The sequence below is a fragment of the Bombus pyrosoma genome, linkage group LG4, assembly GCF_014825855.1.
Source record: "Bombus pyrosoma isolate SC7728 linkage group LG4, ASM1482585v1, whole genome shotgun sequence".
Lineage (NCBI taxonomy): Eukaryota > Metazoa > Arthropoda > Insecta > Hymenoptera > Apidae > Bombus > Bombus pyrosoma.
In genome coordinates this window covers 11,236,749-11,258,188 of record NC_057773.1, presented here as the reverse complement: position 1 = coordinate 11,258,188, position 21,440 = coordinate 11,236,749, and the positions used below count along the sequence as shown (strand labels likewise).

The 21,440-nt window shown below is 45.6% G+C and overlaps 1 protein-coding gene across 5 annotated transcripts in view; it reads left to right on the top strand.

Moving 5' to 3' along the window:
• The first annotated feature begins 2,796 nt into the window (after positions 1-2,796).
• Positions 2,797-21,440, top strand: part of LOC122566486 — a 74,463-nt gene continuing 55,819 nt past the window's right edge. The window contains exons 1-2 of one of the 5 annotated variants that reach the window (XM_043723802.1): positions 2,797-2,947; positions 4,741-5,204. In XM_043723802.1, coding sequence (XP_043579737.1) covers positions 5,060-5,204 — 145 coding nt within the window. In that variant the 5' untranslated portion in view covers positions 2,797-2,947; positions 4,741-5,059. Of the gene's footprint in view, positions 5,205-21,440 lie in introns of all 5 variants that reach the window. The other 4 variants (XM_043723803.1, XM_043723799.1, XM_043723801.1 and 1 more) reach the window with 4 other exon arrangements.

The window sequence follows — 21,440 nt, the reverse complement described above, 5'->3', positions numbered from 1 at the left end:
CGAGAAACGTGGTGGATATTGTTTTCTTATGAATATCGATGCGAGCTTGCCCTCTACTTTCCATTGGGAATAGCAAAAGTCTGTTATTTACACAGGCCATTCCTCGACCCAAACCTCCGGCATCAGTTGGTTTCAATCACCGAAACCGTGATCAAAGGTTTCATTACGAATCAGTGACCGGCGATTGAGCGATCGCTTAATTTACCATAAAGCGAACTTGTACAACGTTTACGGTTGCATTTACAGAAGCATCGAACAGGGCATCGTTCATAACACGTTGGCAATGCTCCCTTTTTGGTCGTTACCTCGGAAACTAAACGGTCGTTGTCTCGAACGATTACCTGAACATGAACGGTAAGAACTACTGGGTGGCAGGCAATCGGTAAGATGCAAACCAAGCACGGATAATCCAGAGACGAAGATAAATTTACATACGAGAATTTTCTTCGCCGAGTTTCCAATATTTACGGAGGATATGCAAGAAAGCCATCGGGCAACCAATTAGAAAGTTAAGAAAACCGAGTCCGAGAGCGAACAGAAAGAGTTTTCCACGTGTCTGAAGGTTCGCGAACGTTTCGCGTACTTGCTTCGTAACCCGAACGCAGTTACCTTTCACCTGATACACCGTGATCCTTCGCAGAGGCTAGAGAAAATCTAGACAGAAGCAGACTAGCGAACAGATCAACGTTAATTCACATGGAGGCTAACGTTGGAGTGGTACGGTTGGAAGATCAAAGTGCGTTTGCAACGAAGGTCTCGAGAAAATTGAAGGAGAAGTATCGCGCCGGTCAGTAACGGGTCGAACGATGCGTTTTTCCAGGGAGGAACAAGCGTCGAGCGTTCGCTCAGACCCGCAATTTGCAATTTGCAAAAGAGGCAGCGCTTTTGTCGATCGGGGGCCGGTGAATGGCCGCGCGAATTGGAAAACGTCGGTTAGACGTCTGCTAGTGACGGGTGCTCGATCAGCCGGTTGCGCCGTGCCCTTTGGCCGCAGCCGCCGACTTTCCTCTGCCTCGGCTGCTTTCGCTTCACACCACCACCGCGTTTCCCTCTCTTTCTTTTTAATTTCATCGCACCGAGTGAATTAGCGGCCGGTTCCCCACCGACCGGCCAACTTCCTTCGTTCGCCGTCGAATAAATGGCTGACCGAGTTCCAGTGAAATCGAGAGTTACTGCATCAACTGTGTTCCCCTGTGTTTTTAAATCGCTGGATTATCGATAACGATGACTCGTGGAATCGGTCGCCTGAGTATAAACTGCGGCGGTTTAAACCTCATGGGTCTTTCTTTTCTCATTAGCTGCGAAAAATAAGTACACTGGCGTTCGCTTCTGTATTTTAGAGAAAATTCTGAGACAAAGTTGCGTCAAGTCTTAATACACAAATTTGCGTCTGATATCGAGAAAATGTAAAGCTGCGCACCCTACGCTCTCCGCTTTTATGAGACTCTCAACCTTGCAAAGCGATGTCACAAATAATCAGCCGACTCGGGACAACTATTCGTTTGGCCATACCGTCGTCAAAATATGTCGGTAAATTTTGTTAATCCTCGTAATACAGAGGTGCTCGTTCGATTATTTTCCGGCATCAGAAACGCATTGGTTCGCGAACGATTTTCCGCCCACCGCGTCGTCGAAACGAGCACCAGCAGCGGTTATACGGGTGTGCCCGTACGCGTTTAAACGAATGTGATGAAACAGCAAGTTTGATTACTTCGTGAAACATTTTATCGCATCAAGCTTGCCTTTGATCGTACGATTGTGAGCGCACACCGGACACATGGTGCCAATGGTAAGAAAGACAGCAGCGTGGGTGTTTTTCGGTATGTCGAGTAGGAAACGTCGCAAAGGAGGCGTCGGCGTTGTCAGCAAATAGCCGTGCCGCCTCTCGTTAACATTTACATCTCTGATATCGCCGTTTCCGATGCACGAATATTTGCAAGATCTCGATTACGCTTTACACACGCTGTTTATTTAGCCAAGAGCAACTTCTGTCAGTCCCGTAGACATCGTATACACGACATCTTCGATCTACTAGGAATGAACATTTTCCTCATTTTGTTCTGTCTTGCGTGCGAGTTTTGGATGTCTAAAATCTATTTATGTTATCGGCATCGAGCTCCCCGTGTAGCGAGGTAAAAATTCCGAGTCTCTTTAACTATCACTAGATAGATACTCCTATCTCGCAGAGTTTGTAGGAGTATTAGGTACTATCTGCAGAGCCACAAGACAAATCCTTTTTTTCCAGTAATTTTCCATGGTGTCAGCAACGAAACGAGTACCGGTTCCAGCTGTTACTTCATATTGTTACCAAGGATCCTTTATACCCTGTAGCTCACGTAGCTTCCATTGCGCGATATCCCTCGGTGTTTTCCCCCTAACATTACCGGTAGCTCTGCAAACATTAGAAAAGTGTTCACGGTCAGCAGCTGCGGAGGGACCGCGGTTGCTGGCCGCAGCGGAAACACAAACGAGATTACGCCGCTATCTGGCCGAGTGTCGGCGACAAAGGAAAATAAGAAGCGGTTCCTGGCGACGTGACAGCAACAATTATGCGACAATTAACGGGCAACGCAATTACCACGCACACTGGCTACCGCAAATTTCCACGGAACCCCTCGCTGAAACCCTACGCTGCGCCATTCGAAACCACACGCTCTTACACACGTGCATGTACGAAGGTTCTTTGCAGTCATGGGGCGAGGGAGGAAAAGCAAAGAACCGCGTTTAAGAGGCAAGTGGAGGATCGAGCCAGGAGGGTTCGACGGGTCGCGAATTGGATGCGTCGAGACAGTTGAACGGAAAAGCTCTTGCGTGGCGGTTCGCGTGAGTTCGCGCGGAACTCGCGACCAGACCGCCGAACCATACCGGCGCGTCTAGTCCGCGTGCTCGCGCGAAGAGTAGGCCAGGAGGGGTGAACGAAGAGGAGCCGTGCTACAGTCAGTCGGCGGTGAGACTCCGCGTGCGACATCTCGTTGCCGTGGCTCTTTCCTACCCTCTGCGGTCCGGCCCTCGCGTTTTTCCGCTTGTTCGTCACGTGTGTTTATGTGCTTAACTTCGATCACGACGAGGAGACAGAGGGTAGCGGCTCCTCGAGTGAAACGCGATCGTGTAAAGTTCGATTAAATGTGCGGCTTTTTACGAGGACGAGTCTGCGCTTGATCGTTACTAGGATCGGTTGAAAGTATTGGGTAGGAGGACGAGTGATTGTAGGGTAGGGTCTGATTTTTATGGGTGTTTCATGAAGTAACGTTGGGTCTCCCTGTTACATATTGTTCGACGATTCGGTCGGAGCAGAGACCGATGCACGGCCGCGACAAAAATATCCACGAAAAATCTCGGCAGGCGGCCAAGCGGCCTCGAAAGATCGCTACGGTTCGAGGGACGGGTTTGATAAGATAATTTAAAGAGGGACTCGAGTCGTCGAACGTTTGATCTCGCAGGACTGCGCGAATTTTTCTTCAGAGAGAACGAGTAGTTTTTCCTTGGCGTACAAAAGCTTTTAAACGAATCTCGTAGACACGCGCGGCAATGAAAAGAATAGTTGCACGAATTTTAAATAATTAATTTTCATTTTTCATTTGAATCAAGTAAAAAATTCTACTTAACTCGAGCGTCGGAATTTTTCCGCCATGCCTTAACCACTGGCTGCACGAAGATCGACGATTCAAAGTGGGCCAAAAAAATCAGGCATGAGATTGCTCGGTTTTACGAAGTGGCTGTTCACGTGGCTATGCATATTCAGTCTGCCAAGGGAAAAACGAACGAATGAGAAGTTTATACCGGCATCCACGGGAAAACCGTCACGGCGATTTTCAGCGGGGCGCGTGCTTTCTCTTTCTCTCGTTCTTTCCATGCTCGTGTCGGCAACCAAACGAGCGTTTTTATTTCGTCGCCGGGAAGGAGATTAACAACCGAGGTAAACAGTTTACCGTAGGACAAAGTACGGAAGCCATAGGAACTGGCGATCTCACCAAAAAATCCAACAGGCCGCGAGCTCCTCCATCAACGTGTCACGCGGAAAACAAGCTCGCGCTTCATTTCACGCGTATGTTCTCGTGTATTCCGTAGAAAGATCCATCCATTGATGTTAAAAATTGTCAATGAAAGAAGAGAAGACGCGTGAAAACGTTTTGCCATTTTGCTTGGCGACGGGGCGTACGCGTTAACCAGATTAAAATCATTCAAATTAATTGTCTCGAAAGCAAGAGACGCACGCTCAAAAGTCACTCGAATCAAAGAGATAATCCATTCACGGCTTATCGAAGAACAGGCTTATCGGTTTTCAATTTACACGGATGCTTCGATACTTTGCTGTCCTCTATGAGGAATATTCGATCGCCAGTCACGCTGCTGATATACTTCGATCCTTCCTATCGTCCCGTAAAATACCACACCACACAACCCCTATCGGCATAACCCTGGCCGTTTTGTTTATGCGCTTTTATCGAAGCTAGGCCGTCGGTCTATCAACTTTTACTCTCGTCGATAAATCATTCCTACCTCTCTCTTCTTCGTTTTTCTCCTTCTACCGTCGTATATATATATATATATCGTTCGAGACTCGAAAATATTTGTCACGTACGAATAACGAGGTAGTGGTGGATTCTCACGCAAATGTAACCGCGCCGATTCAACGCGATAGTCCCAGGGGGATTCGCGGAGTTCTAACTCCGGCAAATCCACGCGATCAAGCACAGCTCGTCGCCAATTTGCACGCTGAATCGACCACTGATATTGCAGCCGCTGCCGCCACATTCGGTCACGCGCCGGATGAAATCCAGAGCCGAGTGGCAACAAGATTGCAGAAACGTATGTGATCCGCGAGTGAGAGCGAGTGAAACGCGAAGAACAAGGAACGCGACCGTGAACGCGCAGAACGCGTCAAAATTCGCGTGTGTGCTCGCACTAAATATAAGAGAAACACGGGCTATCCATGTGAAAAACAAAGGATTGTTTGTCAGTGTCTGTGATCGTGGATCGCGTGTGCATCGACGAAGATCATCGAGCGAGATCGTGTAGCAACAACGGATCCGTGGAAGCTGGGAGGAACGTTAAATGAATGTTGTTGCAAGGGGTGGCTGTGATCGTGAAAGTAGAAACGGTGCACGGCGGAATCGGCCGATTTCAAGTCATAAATGCGCGAGAGGAGGAGCCCACAATGGTGGCTCAGCTCCCGCAACAAGTTCTACTGCTGCTCGTACTCGGTGAGTGGAACACGCTCGCTATCTATATTCTATTATATATTTAGGCGGCGGTCAAGTTGGCCGAACCGTCTTCCGTCTCGCGTTCCTCCAAAATATAGCTTCGACCACCCGATCGTTATGTCCGATCGTTCTCATCCGTCTCGGCTCCCTCTAGTCTCGAAACTGGGCACGGTGAATATCGCGCTGCTACCTGTTACGCAGCTATTTGTTTCTCTGAAAGATTTCCTTCCTATTCCCGAGCGAAGCCTTTGATCGAATGGTAGAAGTTCGCATGGCTGTGTTCGCGTTAATTTCGTTTCATGAATTCGTCCGAAACAAAATACGATTACATGTATATCGATTCGTTTCGGCGACCTAGAGGAATCAAGAGTTTCGCGTAACTAGGTTTAGCTAGTCGATCAGTCGACAGTCACAAAATTTTAACAGACTAATTTATCGATCCGGTACTCGGAGAACTTCTATCGGAAAGTTTGTCAAATCGTGTTAATTGTCCGCCCTATCGATGCGATGTCCGTCAATGGGGTTTGTGTCGCTTCTGATTTCTGTCAATTCGGGCGTCTATCGATTGGCTGGTCGGTGACCGCGCTAACAAAAATCTCTGCCAATCAATTCCTCCGTCAATAGGGAAGCTCGTCAAGCCGCGCGCATAATCTAGACATTTCGCGCGATCAATTACATTGTTCCGTGTCAGGAGGTTGAATTGCGCTTTCAGCCAGACGGTAACTAGAACAGTTTGCATTGTTCTTGGTGATGCAAAGTGTAAACTGTCGCTAGCTTTCAGGAACGCGGATTCTGTCTCGCGCCGAGACAAAGAGATTCCTTGTATTTTTCAAGCAAAGGCAAAATCACGGGGAAAATTTCGCTTTCGCACCATTATCGCGCGGAATTTCAACGTCTTCGTTCCAAGTTCGATATCGATTTGGTTGCTTGTTCTCTTCCAACCTTAATTCGGTTGCGTTGAACCGCGTTGTCGGACAGGCAGAAAATTTGGAGCTCGATCGACTTGACTAGAAAGGGACGATATGGTCGGATGGCTAATCCAGTAGAAGCCGACCCACTAGAACGAGAAGCGACGTTTAATTAAACAGGATTATTCGGATAGAAGTAAAATGAATAAAGTTTCCTCGAAGAAGACCGCGCCTGAAGATACACCGTATAAACTTGCCTCGACTATAAACACGAGATCAGAGGCTGACTGTCGCCGAGCTTGGAGATCCAGACACCGACATTTTAACACGCCGCGGTAATTGCAAAATTATACGACGAACCGTGGAACAACTATCACGAACTCAACCCTTTTACGCGTCATGATTATCGATCCATAATGTCCACTCGTGGCCTTACATCGTTGTATCCTACAAGAATAACTCACGAAATCTTGTTTGCTTATAAAGTGTTTAATAGCCTTATAGAATGTCCTCGAATCATCGAGAATTTGTCAATGTTCCTACTAGAAATTTACGACATTACGATCTCCTTTGTGTGCAGCCTCGCAATGCACGATATACCGTTTAAGTACGTTACTGATTTTAATTACAACACGTTAAATATGAACAATGCGTATCCACCCCCATCGATGTATTTCCTTAAATTTCCGGAGCAATTAAAACCTTTTACTGCGTCTCATCTCAATTCACAATAGAATTATAACTTACAATGTGTGATATATAGCATCGTACTACAATCTAATGGGTTTTTCCCTCAAATAAATTGCAATTTAAATGGAAACAACCGCATCTTGCGGGACGCGCGATCGTCACTTTGGTCGTTACGCTCTTCAGTGAATATCGCGCGTAACGTCGACTTATTCGTAGCCATTTACGCATCAAACGAGAGAGACATAGCGAGAGCAATGTTCCAACGTAGGAATATCAGTCTCGCTGCCAAGAAGTCTGCACCGTTTAGATAAGTTCCGTCTAAGCTGCGTCAAAGGAAAGGCACATCGATCCGTGAAACAAAACTGTTCCTATTGCAGAGGGAGGTAGTTGGTTCAAAGAGCGCAGCTGCATCGCTTCTCGCGAGCCAACCGACTCGATTGCCTTTTTATCACTTGAGCGACGTTATATCGGATCCGTTTCTCTTTTGTTCGGCATCGCGACATCATTCGTTGTCACTTTACAGTAGGGAATTCGCGTCCACGACGCGTGACATCGTTCGGGAAACGACGAGGCGCGCTCCTCGTCCGGAAGGATGAACGATGTCGACGAACGAGGACAAGTTTTGTCGTGCTGCGGCAGCAGTTTTGTCCGAGTCCGTCTCGAACAATGCGCGACAGAGAACGTATCGCTCAAATGGATGGTCGAAAACACCCTTCGTGGTGGCCAAACTTGTCCGTCGTTACGATAAATCAACTTCGCTTATTTGCGTACGCTCTAATTTCCGTCCGTTTCACCAAGTTTGCTTTAGCATTGTACTTGGCTCTTCTTACGCCGTGACCCGATCGAAACCGGTCAAACGGTTAATCTTTGACCGCGTTCGTCTAAACGTGGTCTAAACAATGCCGATAGATTTATAACCACATACGCGTTACACGTCGATACGCTTGAATATCGGCTGGCACGTGGCTAATCGAATCAGCGATTCACAAAGGAACGACAAACGTAGCTACCGACAGGCACGGTAATCGGATTTCATTCATTCGCGGATTACGTGCTTCTCGTAGGTTCACGAACGAAGGTGTGAGAAGGACGAATCGCTAGTCGAATAACGAGAACGAGATGCTCGGCACATTTTTCATTACGAATTATGTTTGATTGATTATTACGCTCTGTCGATCCGATGTTCGTGCCGACTCATAAATTTCCATAGAAAAGCGTGAGTCACGGCATACGGAGCAGCCAATCATGATTTCAATATCGAAATCTTCCACCGATCTTTTGACGAATTGTACGTCATCGAAAACGTACGTTCTATAGGTCGGAGAATACTCGAAAGGGATAAAAGCGGACGACCGATTTCATCGAGATGTGATCTCAGAGTAATTACCGTTCTCTGGTAGACAGCGACTGTTGTCTTTGCAGGACAATTCGGAATTTCCAGAATTAATCGAATTATCGATGCCGCAACGTCCTCCGTTGTAGCGGCAAATCAATTTGCGCTCGGCAAATCCTCTAATAATTTTCCAGCGACGGCCGAGTTTTCGTTTCGATCTTCTCTATTTGCGAACTGGACGATGGAGTTTTACGATTTCCATTTGTCATCTGTCTTCTTGCATGTCTGCCTATCTTTCGAGGCGCTTTTCACGCAAACACCTTTAAAATCCTCTTTTCGCTGGTTCCCAGTAAGCACATTATCGGCTTGCAGCTTCGTTACTGCTCGACATTTCCATCTCGGAGACGGACCACGTTCCTCTTTGTTTCCCTAGCTCCTAGGAAGCCAGGCAAACGTTCGATCCTGTTTGAAGACAACACGCGGCTGCATGCGCGCTTTATCTTCAACGTTTCATCTTTCAAAAGACGACATTTTATCCCCTGCTACTGCGCTGCTCCATTTCGCTGCTCGTCGATCTTTCTATCGAGGATTACCCGGACGTTTCAGGGATTTCTTTCATTCGTTATTCGATGCTGAACGAGCTCGTAAACTCGATGCAAAATCGAAGCTAGGATTCGAGCGAATACAGTTGATAACCGAATTGAAGGTTCAAAGGAATAGATATTGAAAGAGCAGCGCTTTGTTTTCTATCGGCCGGCTCTTGAAAGGCTATTCTACGAGCAAATGACTACGTTCAAGTACTCGATTCGCTGTGAAGGATAGCTGAACTAGATCGAACACCTCACAGGTCGAAAGCGAATATTATGGAAAACCCTTGCTCGAGATTAAGCGGCTACATTTAACCAGTTTCACCTCTAAATGGACTGTAGGCAGCGTGATTTCAGCGAGTTCCCCAGTTGTATTAAATATACCTCGGCAACTTGAGCACGTGAAATTTCCACATTCACCGAAGCTAAAGATACCAGCGCCCATTCACCGTCGACGTCCCTCGCGGCGTCGATTTCGCGCGCTCGCAATTATTCTGCTCCTCGGGCGTCCCGGCGCGGTCGCATTTTTCCCCGTGACACCTGACGTCGACGTCGACGTTGTCATCGTGGTTGAACGCTGCTAGCGACATTAAGCATTTCAATAAAGGAAGAAAGGCGAATCTCGGCGCACAAAGGGGCTATGCAGCGCCAACTTATCCCTCGTCATCGCAATAACGCATTTATGGCGAGACCGTGTAACACGATGGAATAAAGGGATGTTGCGGCCTGACGAACTTCCGCCTGCGCAAAAGATAATATAAAAACTTTGTACGAGAGATTTTCGCGTTACGAGGCACCAGGTCAGTTCTCGGTTTTGAGGATTTATGAAGGAAGATGACGGGGAAGTAGTCGTGATTCGTGAACGATATTTCTCGGGATCATTGCAATCCCGTGAACGCGTTCGCGGGAATTACTTGGGCACGGGGGTTGGGGTGTATGCGCGGCAATCATCGAGTTCGCAAATTTAATATCAGCCGGAAGAAAAGCTTGATAAACTCGGCTATCAGCGTCGACCGGGTTAAAACCCTGAGAGCCAGGCGCGGCGTAGGAGTTGCTCCCTTGGCCGACGCCGAGGTTTATTAAAGTCAATATATCGCACGGACAATTTGCAGCTCTAATTGGTAATAAATATTGCGGCGTGGCGCCGCGAACCATAACGTTGCAGGCAAGGTACTGGATCGCGAGTTTCCGTGACTGGAATTTAGGATATCAAATTGAAATTCGTATATGGATGATTCGATGGATCAATAGGTTCCACGTTGGCCAGGAATAAACGTGTTTACTGGCAGGTTCCGCTGCGGAATAATATTTTAGAAAGCAACGTATAAATTGTGACAGCGGTTGATACGAGATGGAGAATTCGAGGGTCGGTCACACGAACCAACGATATACGGCAATATAGTCGATGTTTTGTCGATACTGCAACGAAATTCGGAGCGCCACGCTCACGCGTAGCGTAACCATTGGCAAACCGAGGTGTAAAACTGTTTACCATCGAGCATGGCGGAGATGGTGCGCAAACAGTCGACCGTGGTGCAGAGAACGTGACGAGGAGTGACCAAGATCGTGCTCAAACGCAACAGAGGACCCAGTTATAGTTCTCAAGTATATGAGATCCGTTAATCCGTTCTTTGGTTGCGCGAACAGTCCTCGACAATGGAATAAAGAAACGAATATCCGAAATTCAGAGGCAAAGAGGCGGACCAATTTTCGCGTGGAAATATCATCGAGCATCTATATTTCCGAATGGGGATCCGGGTGCAGCGGAAGTGCAGCGTCGACGATAGATAAAATTCTAATAATTAATAGGTATCCCGTCTGTTTGTTCCACGAGTTATCGTTTCAACCTACGAAAAAAGCTTCTATCTCTTGGCTCGAGAGTAAGGTAGGTTATATATCGAGAATGGGTCGTACAAAACCCAACAGCGATTTTTAGTATCAGCAAACGATGTTAATGTCACGTCGAGTTGAAGCACGACGCAGGATGTACAGGATCTAGGGGACGACAGATTTGAACTTGTAATCGAATCGCAAAAGGATTGCAGCAACTCGAGACTGTTTAGTTTATAACGCAAACGACGACATGGAAGGGGCAAGTCGATTAACGCCACTCGAAAATAAACGCCAATTGATCACGCGCGAACGTTCGTCTGTTCGGGCAAAATTCGATGATGATAGATTTTGGTACGAGTGCGAATAAATCGGTAATGCAGCGTATAACGCGGCAACGGAGCGCAGAGCTTAACACGAATCTTTCGAAAGAATCACGCAATTCGCAACGTAACCGTAGAAATTCGCTTAATTAAATTTGCAGTCTCGCCGGTATCAATGAAGACTTCGATTAATTGCACGCGGAAGCGTTCATCAGTGAAATTGGATTTCGCGCAAGCCCGTAGGTACGCGTCGTTTCCACTCGATTTTCTCTTCCCAACATGGGCAATAAGCACGGCACCGTTGAATCCTGTGGAGCTGCTGCTTTCTCCCATTGCCGATCGCAATTATGCATTTACAATGCTCGAAAAGGGTCCAAGGGTTCAAAGCGCGCGACCATCTCCCCGAGGCTTAAGCTCGATGGTGCCTTACGAGCGGTCGAACGGATCACTGAACGATACCGAACGACGACGAACAACGAGACCGGAGTATTAGTCGTTTGTCTCTTGAAACAACAATGCAATTTAATGCAGAGGGGGGAGATGGCGATGCTTATCCAGGAAAATACTTGCCGCAGGATATAGTGGATATCCGATACCGTTTGATTTTTACAACTATGATGGTACTTATCCTTAATAATTTAAATCTTCTGACAGTGATAGGATAATATTTAATATCTTTGTCAGTGAAATAGCTAGAGATATTGCTGACTATTGCGGATATCGTTCATCCGCTCTTTCTCTCAATGTGCAGTCAACTGCGGTTAAGAGGTTGAAGAAGTTATCTGTCGTTACACATTGAGCAGCATCGCACATTGAATCGATATTATTAGGTTGTCCGAAAAGTTTCTTTCGTTTTATGAGGAAATAATAGACGCACAACGTTTTATATTATTTTGTCGAATTTTATTCGGCGACATTTTACAGACTTGGTTTCACATTTGTATAAAAGTGCACTGTTGTAAAAAAACATGTTTGCGAAAGAAAGACATTTTTCGGACAACCTAATATAATTCCATAAATCGAATGGTCAGTCTTGCCATCTGAATATCGATATCTTTTGTTAATCTATAGTATCCTTAAGACATTCTGTCCTCTTATACTTTGTTTTTTCTATTATTGCCCCTTATATATATGTACCTTTCCCCCCTTTTTTCGTATATATGTATTTATTACTCTATCTTCTGTCCTCTATGGTAATCTTTTCTTTACGTTCTATCAGTGGATCCCATATCCATATTCCATCATTTATCCCGTAAATATAAATACATAAATAAATAAATAAATTAGGTTTTTCTTGCTGTTCGCGACGTGTTTTCTTCATTGTCTCCGTTAGATAAAAATATGACAGAAAGGAACTTTTTCACTTCGAGGTTGCAGAAATCTCAAGGCAGAGGGCATAATGATCTTGCCATAAAAACGATGAAATGTGAGAGATAACTTATAACTTTTTCGTAAGTAGCTCGATACAAATCACGCGGTAATGTGTTTGCCAAGTTGGAAAACGACCGAACGATTACGCGCGATAAGCTCGTGGAAGAACGATGATCGAACGAAAGGGGATGCGGGCGAGAAAAGACTGATCCGAGGGCAAGGAAGTCTGAAACGAGTGGACGGCGATACTTACAGGTCTAGAGACTATTTGAAGCGTATAAACGGACCTCGAGGAGCGTTTAAATGCGTTGGCTGTCGGGTTATTTCAAAGAAATAGGGGACACGAACCCAGTCGCGGCCTTTGCGGCTCTCGAGACGGCTCTATCAGAGTACCGAAAATGGATTTTCTCGCGAGCAGGCATCGTGAAAAATGGGTCGCTCGAAAACACCTTCCGGGCTGGGTGTACATCGCTTTGCAATCATGAAAAATCGTCAATGGATCAAGCTTTCTTCGAGTCGGTTGGATATTTCTTATTAATTTACGATCATAAAAATTCGAATAGTATAGTATAATCATAAAACTAACAATGAGATATAAAACATCGCTGTTCGTACGCATACGTTGTTTCGTACAGTGCGAAAAATGTGCGGCCTGTAAATTGAAAAGAAAAACCGACGTTACCGTCGGAGTTATCGAAACTATGGAAGAACGATAGAATTTATTAAGATACACAGAGGATATCGGTGAAATCGGTGGAAAATATCGGGCAACGAGGACGTTTCCGGCGACGCAGCAGTCCACTTCCGGCCGGAAGCTTCCGGTTACAGTGGCGGACTCGAAATCACTCGGTGAGAACTTCTGTTCGCGTTTTATTGTTGCTACGCACGAACGAGCTTCCAACGTAGCGTACCATCGGGCGTAACTATGGACGCTGCTCCTCCATGGAAAATATTTTCGTGAAACTCGAGAACGGTTTAAAAGTTCGAGTGGTTTGAGACAGCTCGCACGATCCTCGAAACCAATGGAATCGAGCGTCGTGTTATTTAGCAATTCACCGAACTCGATGAAATTTCGTTCAACTTTTCCAAATGTTTTCTCTCGCTTTCAGACATTTACAGTCGTTGAATGTATTCTCGGTATCCGATCGAGGCACCGAGATAGCAAGGAAACGCATAACTCGCGTATAAAGCACAGCACGCGGGAAAAATCGCCGAACCGTTTTCCTCTGCGTTTAAACAAAGCGATTCGTTTCTCCGGAAACAACGTTCAGAGGCAACGTATTATTGGCCTTTTTCTGGCTCTCGCCAGTAACGATTGTCTTTCAGCTAGCCAACTGATCGTCGGATCGAGCGATTTTCGTTCCTGTCGGTTAGCGTCACTAACGAAACACCGTTTCCATGGATCTGATATTGCCGCGTGGAATTGCCTTCCATTGCTTCGTGAAATGTTCATTGCTTCGTTGGCTAAACGTTATCGAATTATTTTGTGCCCTCGCTCGTTATGGATTACTCGTTATTTCCGAACGTTTGGCAATCACTCGGGGTCTCGCGAAATGCAATTCTTTCCAGGGTTAATGGAGTTCGTTGCGCTATTCCGAATGCAACTTAAGATAGCAAAAGGTATTTATGAATGGAAAAATTTCGAGTTTCCCGCTCTGTGAAATCTGTGTACGGTATCATAAGTTGATAAAAATTCCATTTCTATATCGAGTATCTATATTATTCGACGGCCATTGGAATTCCCGTGCATACTACTATCGAGTACTTCCGTTTCTCGATTCGACGATAGCGATTATTTGTTCGGTGGATTGAAAGCAACGTAAGGGTTTCATCGATTATCGGGAATAACTGCATTATTACATTCCTGCGGACGCCGGACGGCGCAAATGGCCCGATCGTAAATGAATCGAGATTCTTTTGATACAACGTTACTGTCTGAATTGTTTCTATCAACGCGCTGGTGTATGCTGGATTCGCGAAAATGCCAGATAATACCCTCTAGAAGCCATAAAACATTTCCAAGGTACCGATACGAGCCGTTCATTTTTGTTGTCTACTACTTGACTCAACGCGATAAAAATGAACGTCCGATAAAAGCGATACGATATCGTTAGACACCCAATGTATGTACACGTGCATAAGATACAAAGAACATTTTCCCATTGTATCCACCATTTCTTACTCAACGAGATTCGCATGAACGTTTCCGTCCAGGTAGCTTAGTAACACTAAGACAGGGGGAAAAAATGTTAATCCTGCCATTCCGAAATTAACCTGAATGTCTGGGAGAACAGAGTGCAACGCCATAAACTGGAATTCTCGGACAACTCGACGGCACATAGCGTGGGATCCAGACGAGCACCTCTAATCTCTTGCTTGCCTCGTGCTGCCAGAAACCCTAGGGTAATTGTCACAAGGGATTAAACCTGCCCCTTGATTACATTTCGATGAACCAATCGGACGTACAGTCAGAATATTACCTCTGTTTTAATGAACAAAAGGTACACGCTTGATAGAAAGCTTTAATGGAATTCGACCCTATTTCCACCCTTCTTCGCGAGCTTTTCAAAGTTACGGCAAATACAGGGACGGAGTCGACAGAGCATAATTACCGAGTAACCGGCATCTCGTGTTGCTCGATCTCCACTTTCAACGGATCGCGAAGCGCCCTCGGCAAAATTGAACCGTCTTAAAATACACCACGCGTCCCGTGTGCTCTCGAGACGAGCGCGGCCGAAGGGCTCGTGATTTGGCCACGAGCAGTGGCGGGCGTACACACGCCGAAACAGCTCGTACGCGAATTAATGATATTAATACATCAACCTACATTCACAGGCACTGTGCTCACGCGGTACAACGAGAGACGAAGGTTACAGGATGTGAGTTTTGTTAATACATGTGAGCTCGATGCTGCGCGAGCTCCCCTCGAATTGACCCAATTTCGTGAAATTTTTGGCAACCGATTCCAAACGATTCCGACTCGTATGTCTCCACGTAAAGAAGAATAACGAAATATCGCGATGATGTTCCAGCGATTGGAACGGACGTTTACATTGAATATCTTATTCTTCTCTCTTTTTTTTTCTTCCAAAGTCTAAGGGGACTGAGAAAGGGACGGCGGTTAGAAACCGTCTATCACTCGCGCCAAATCGATCGTATTTGCATAGAAATAGCTGGCACGTCCAGCTGCGTCTTCGTGGAAATCCGGAGACTCGAATTCAATCTTCGTCGCTTCTCGATTGTCCGGCAGCTCGAACGAAAATTAGTATAGCGCCGCGGGGAAATAACGTGGAAAAGATTTCAATTGCTCTCTTTCTCTGATTGTAATTGGAAAAAAGGGGGATAAATACCAAATGGAAATTGGAAAGTAAATAAAGTCGCTTTATCTTCGATAATCTATGGGTCTCGGCGAAACGAGGCAAAGGTCGTGAAGTTTTCTAAAGGTACAAAAGCGAACGTCGGTCGATCGTGAGCCATGTAAATTACACTGAGCGTCGTCCGATTTGCTGGCTGCGCACAATCCCTTTTCTCTCTTTCATCCGTCTACGCCTGGTATCTCGTTTTCCGTTCGAGCGAATAAACCGCCGCGTCGTGCCCTCATTTTACACTGCGGCCCTTCGTTGCGAACGGAAAGTTAACGCGAAGTTCGACGAAGAGAGGACTTCTCTGCCGCTAACTAAATGCCTATTCGAAACAAGGCTACGCCGTATACCTATATACAAGCTATAGATTCTTCTTTCACGACTATCATATTGTCTCAGAATGAAGCTAAAACATCGTGTGCATTTCGGTAGGAAAACTCGCTTGTACATACGTACGTACACGTGCACGCGAACATTGTGAGAAAAGTGAAAAAGAAAAATAGGGGGAGAGGAAAACGCAGAGAGCAAACGTAACAAGGAGACAACGTAATCAGTCTCTGGCAGTGAGCTCTAAATCTGAATTTGTTTATCCGACGCTAGATTTCCCGTGGAAAAACCGGCGGACTACGGTGAATTCGTTAAATCATGCTGCCGTGAAACTCCGTTTCTATTTCCGGTTTCTTAGCTAGCGGGCTCGGCAACGCCGGCAAGAGAAAGACGATTCGCTGACAAATTTCGAATCCCGGCTACGAGACGATATGTACGTCTCGAGCCAGGGCCAGGGCAAACATTTGCGCCAACATAATTCTCGGGAAGAAAAGGCGAATGTTGAAGTTAAGCGGGGAACTGGAGCATGGGCTGCAGGATAATAAGAGAAACGGCCGAGGGAAATAGCGGAAGAGCAGTACGGAAGCGCGAGAAGGAAACCGCGACGAACAAAGAGAAAAATATTCGAACCAGACCGTGTGGTTAGCAGACCGAATCCATCGTATCCCTAAGATACAGTTGTCAGGTATCTTACAAAAAATTTGTTGACAATTTCAACGATCAGGCTAATCCATAATTTCGAGCTATAAGCCTCGTTAACAGCCAAAGGAATTTTCTAATTAAGTCGTTGCAAAGGTAATAACTTCGCGATTGATGTCACTGCATTAGAGCTAACGGAACTAAAGTCTCTAGTCTACGGAAGCTGAGTGCTTTTGACGGGCTGCTGCGCTTTCTTGCCAGACGAAACTGGAATTCTTTGATGTAGAATGTCGTTTACTGCTACATTTCTTATTTACTTCTTTATCTCCCGAGACGAAAGTTGGGAAGAGAAGTATGTTTAGCTCTTCTCGAATAGCTTCTCGTTTCTTTTATACTTCAAGGGCTTCCGCGTTCCGCGACACGTATACAAGCCATCGAAAACTACGACTCTGTCGCGTAAAACGTTTGAAAAACGCCGCAGTTAATACGAATCGAGTTTCGATTGGTCATAGCTTCCGGCGTTTATCCATATTGTCAAAAGCGAAATTCATCTTCGCGGACGGACAGCGCAGGTATAACGAGCGGAAGGCGAAAATCGGGTTCGGCGAGAACTTGGTCCATTACCATTGGGAAACATTTCGCGGTGTGTCGTTTCGTCCCGGCTCGTTTGTCAATGCAAAGTTTTGACGGTTCTGGCCATTCACGTTGTATGTATACGAGCTGAATTTATCCAAGGTAGAGAACGAGAAACCGATGGGAAAAAAGAACTCGAACTACAGAAGAAAAACTGGCTACGGCGAACGAAAATATTGGGAGAACGAAATGGGGAAAAACGAGAACGAAAAGATAATCCGAATAGGTATACCGCCGCGGTTAGGAAAAAGTCGCAGCTCTGAATAAATTGTAAAAACTTTCCGCGAACGGATACGAGATATGTTAATAAACTATTTTCTGTCCTTTTGGCGCAAATTAATGATGTTCGTGGACATACAGATCGATCCAATTTCGTCGGTGATTAAACAAATTGGTGAAAGAATGAGTGCTCGTTATTTTCCGATAGCCGCAAACAGTTAATATAAGTAACCGCAAATATTGCGGTGAAAAACCGTTGCAAACATTCGAGTCGGTTGCATGAGAATCCTGCCATTGGTACAGCTGCCACTCAAAATAACGTTACGCAGATCTCTCTTTGTCGATGCGCCGAGCTTTAGCGAAATCCTGTGGCTTTGAGGCTAATTAAGCCCGCTGCTGAGAACATGGTTTATTAAACAATGACTATTCCACCGGATAACAACGTCGATGTTGACGAAGTTCGAGAAAGTCTGTGGATTCGAATAGCTGAATCCGTGTAGCCCAAGTGGATGCAAAGTTTGCTTCGTTCCGCCCAAATGTTCAAGAAATTACGCGTCCATACTAATCTGATCCACGAAGAAGTATCAAGTTTCTCGCTTTACGGCCAATTCTAGGAAGTTTTGTAAATATGGGCAAGAAGATACAAGACGAACAACTACGGTCTTTAAATGGCTTCCTACATTTCAGACAGAAAGCTACTTTGTGATCTTATAGTCCAACTGTAGCCAGATGTGACCAGAATCTGATCATCGTTTTGTATTTATACGCGTTACCTTGGCTTGGAATAAAAGGTGGCTTCGAAATTGTAATTAAGCCTGGTTGAAAATCATCCACTTCATAAGTTATAAATAATAACAGCGCGCTACTGTTCTCAATCGACAGCTTCTGTGAGAATTATACAACATTGTTACACCTAGGATGTGGTCAATTGGCTATTGAACTTTTGCTGGTATTTTAATACGTAATGATCTCTGGACCGTGGCCGGCAAACAGTGGCCATTAACATAACGATCTATAGTCATACGTCAGGCAAATTCGTGGCAATACGTACTTATTGATCGGGTCGACACTTTCTCTGCGCTTTCAGTCGAACGCGCCGTACTCCGTTCGCGGGAATTTATGATCCGCCGATAAAAGGGTCGAACAAAAACGTCCTAGCCAACGTTTACTGGTCCACGAACGACGAATCGTTATTACGCGCAGCACGTAATTAAATTTTCATAGTCCGCATGCGGCGTACCGTGAAACGTTCGCCGGTCGTTCGTTTGGCGCCATGCCTTCCTCGTTCAACTCTATTTCTTACGCTTCCACGTAATTCATGCATGTGATTTTCTACCAAGGATGATGGAAATTTTTAGACGAAGAACGAACACGGGAAATTTTCGTTCTTCCAGCTTAAAAATAGCAAATTTTTTAACGATATCGTTCGTCAAAAAGGAAAAAAAGAAGAAAAGAAAAAGAACAGAGAAATTTTAAGGAATCATACGAGAAAAGATGAGATAAAATTGAAACACGTGTAACTCGTCAGAAGAATAATGGGGCTGGATGGATACTGTAACTGAGATTCGTCCAATTTTATTACATTTAGAACGATAATATTTTCCCGGGCAAGCTATTCGTTCGTTTCAAGTAGAAAATCTTGACAACACAGAGCGGTCCCGCATTCCTTCTCCTGCGGACAGCGTAGAGTGTACGCGAGCATAATATCCATGTCCGCGTTCAACGAAAACTTACGATTATACCCGCCTCAGTAAAATTTTAAGGAATTCTGCTCGCGACATTCAAACAAATTACTCGTGCCTCGTTGCGTTCTTAACGTGTGCCGTCCTTCGCTTCGTTCAGCCATTTTACCGACAGGTATTGTCGTCTATCAAGAGATAACACGTCAAAGACCTCTCTGCTACGACGTTCTTTTTCTTGTTGTCCTCTATGACGCGGTCTCGCTATTGATTTAAACACGGGATCGACGCAGCTCTGTTGTCGATACGCGTGGCGAATTGCGTTATACGATGTTTCGTTCACACGTCGAACGATGCACGGTGAAATTGAAACATGGCGAAACAGGTGCGTTGATGCCGCGTCCTTTGGTTTCGGTTGGTTCGTTCGATTCATTTATTCCTTGAATTCTACTGCTTGCAGTTGGTGGTTGACAGCTTCATATGTAAAACGTGGCTAACAAACGCTACACATACATACGCCCGAAGCGTGATCCGTTAAAAAATTCAATAACGTCGTTCGATATCGAGCGCATCAGTCAGTGATCCACTGTAAACTTGCCGTAGATTGAGATGTCCGACCAAAGACGGTCTTATTTCACTTGTCGCCCAGTCAGAGGCGATAGTCGTTTGACCTTTAAATGTTCCAAGCGGCCCTGGAGCATCTCGATCGCGGTCACATCGTTGGATTTCACTCGCTACAATCAAACACTCCATCAAACATCTCGTTGCTGTCTCGTTTTCAGACATTTCCACCGTTTTCTTCTGGCGAAACCCTCTTTGCCGGTTTCTCGTCTTCTCTCGCAATTAAGCGCTTTACTGCTTCCTTCGCGATCAGGTGCTTTACCATTACCTTCGCTACACGACGTCTCGGCTGCCAATCTTTACACGACTATTTTTATAGTCACATACTCGATTAACGGTCGTGCGATCAAATATTTTATCGCTCCCTTTACGAGTCATTCTTCCGCTCTTCTCCGACGATCGAAATAATCTACGCTTAACTTACATTCTGCACCAAACAATTTAACCCAGTTTTCCTCGATATCGAACAGCCAGTTTATCCATATTTACAGGACAGTCTAAAGCAAACAGATAACAAGGGTGACGCAGATGGTCGTGAAAAAAAGAAGACAGAAGAGAAAGAAAACGTGTGTCGAACGACGTCACAAAGGGCGTTACAGACGAACGCGTAATCGGATTACCCTCATAATCAAGAATCAAGCATCGATCGATTCCCCCAGTTGGGTACTTCCACTCGACAGGACGAAGCTTTCGGAAAGCAACGACGCGGCGATGCACGCCTCTTGAAATCCCCTTGAGCAACCTGGCGTACGTGAGCGGGATAAAGGATTAGCCTCGTTTAGGACACGCGAGTCGTGACACGCCGCCCGTAAAATCTTATTAGTCGAAAAACGCGGCCCGGATGGAAAGATCCGAGATAAAGCGCGATTGAGACTTATACAAAGTAAAACGCGAAGGCTACGCCCGCGGAGATGCGCGATAGTCGATTCTGTCCCCTGCCCTCTAGAAATTCATCCCTTTTTAAAGCGGTTGAACTCGACGATTGGGATGAGCGAGAACAATTACGGCATACGATGCTAGATACGATGCTGCTAGGTACGCGGTTTTCCAGTTGAAACGTGCAAGTTCCAACGAACACTCGACGAAGTTACGGGATGTTCACCTGAGGCTGCGCAACCGAAAATCTGCTGAATGTTAACCGGAGACGTTGCTCCTCTTCTGCCAGCTTATTTCATTCGAACAACCATCGATTTGCTTCATTTTCTAGAGGAGTATTTCCCTGTCTTCTTTTTTATTCTCTTTTCCCTTGTGCTTCTTTTTTTGGAATATTTTCTCCGCTGGACGCTTTCACAAAGAGAACATCGCCGAAACGAAATTCAGAGGCGGAAGCAAGTGGCTTAATTGGCAAAGCAGATTGCCACGAGATGGGAAGTTCTTAATAGACTCCACGAATCTGTGCACTGTTGACTTGTAACGCTGGTACTACGGACTCCGGAATTTCGGCCTCTGTTATTTGTCAGAGGCATTTAAGAAAGTCTATAATCCTCCTAACGAAGTCATTGGAAACGTAATTTCCATAAAATTTTATATGCGATATTCAGACACGATTTAACTTCCATGCAGCAGAATTAATTGAAATCGCGATACATCGATAGCACGCAGATTGCACGGGTTAAAAATAATTCGGTTTAGCCATAAATTGCCACCGTCCAATGGACACTGTCAGCCAAACGTTGTTCGCGTTTAGCGCAACTGATGACGCATTCAGCCGAAC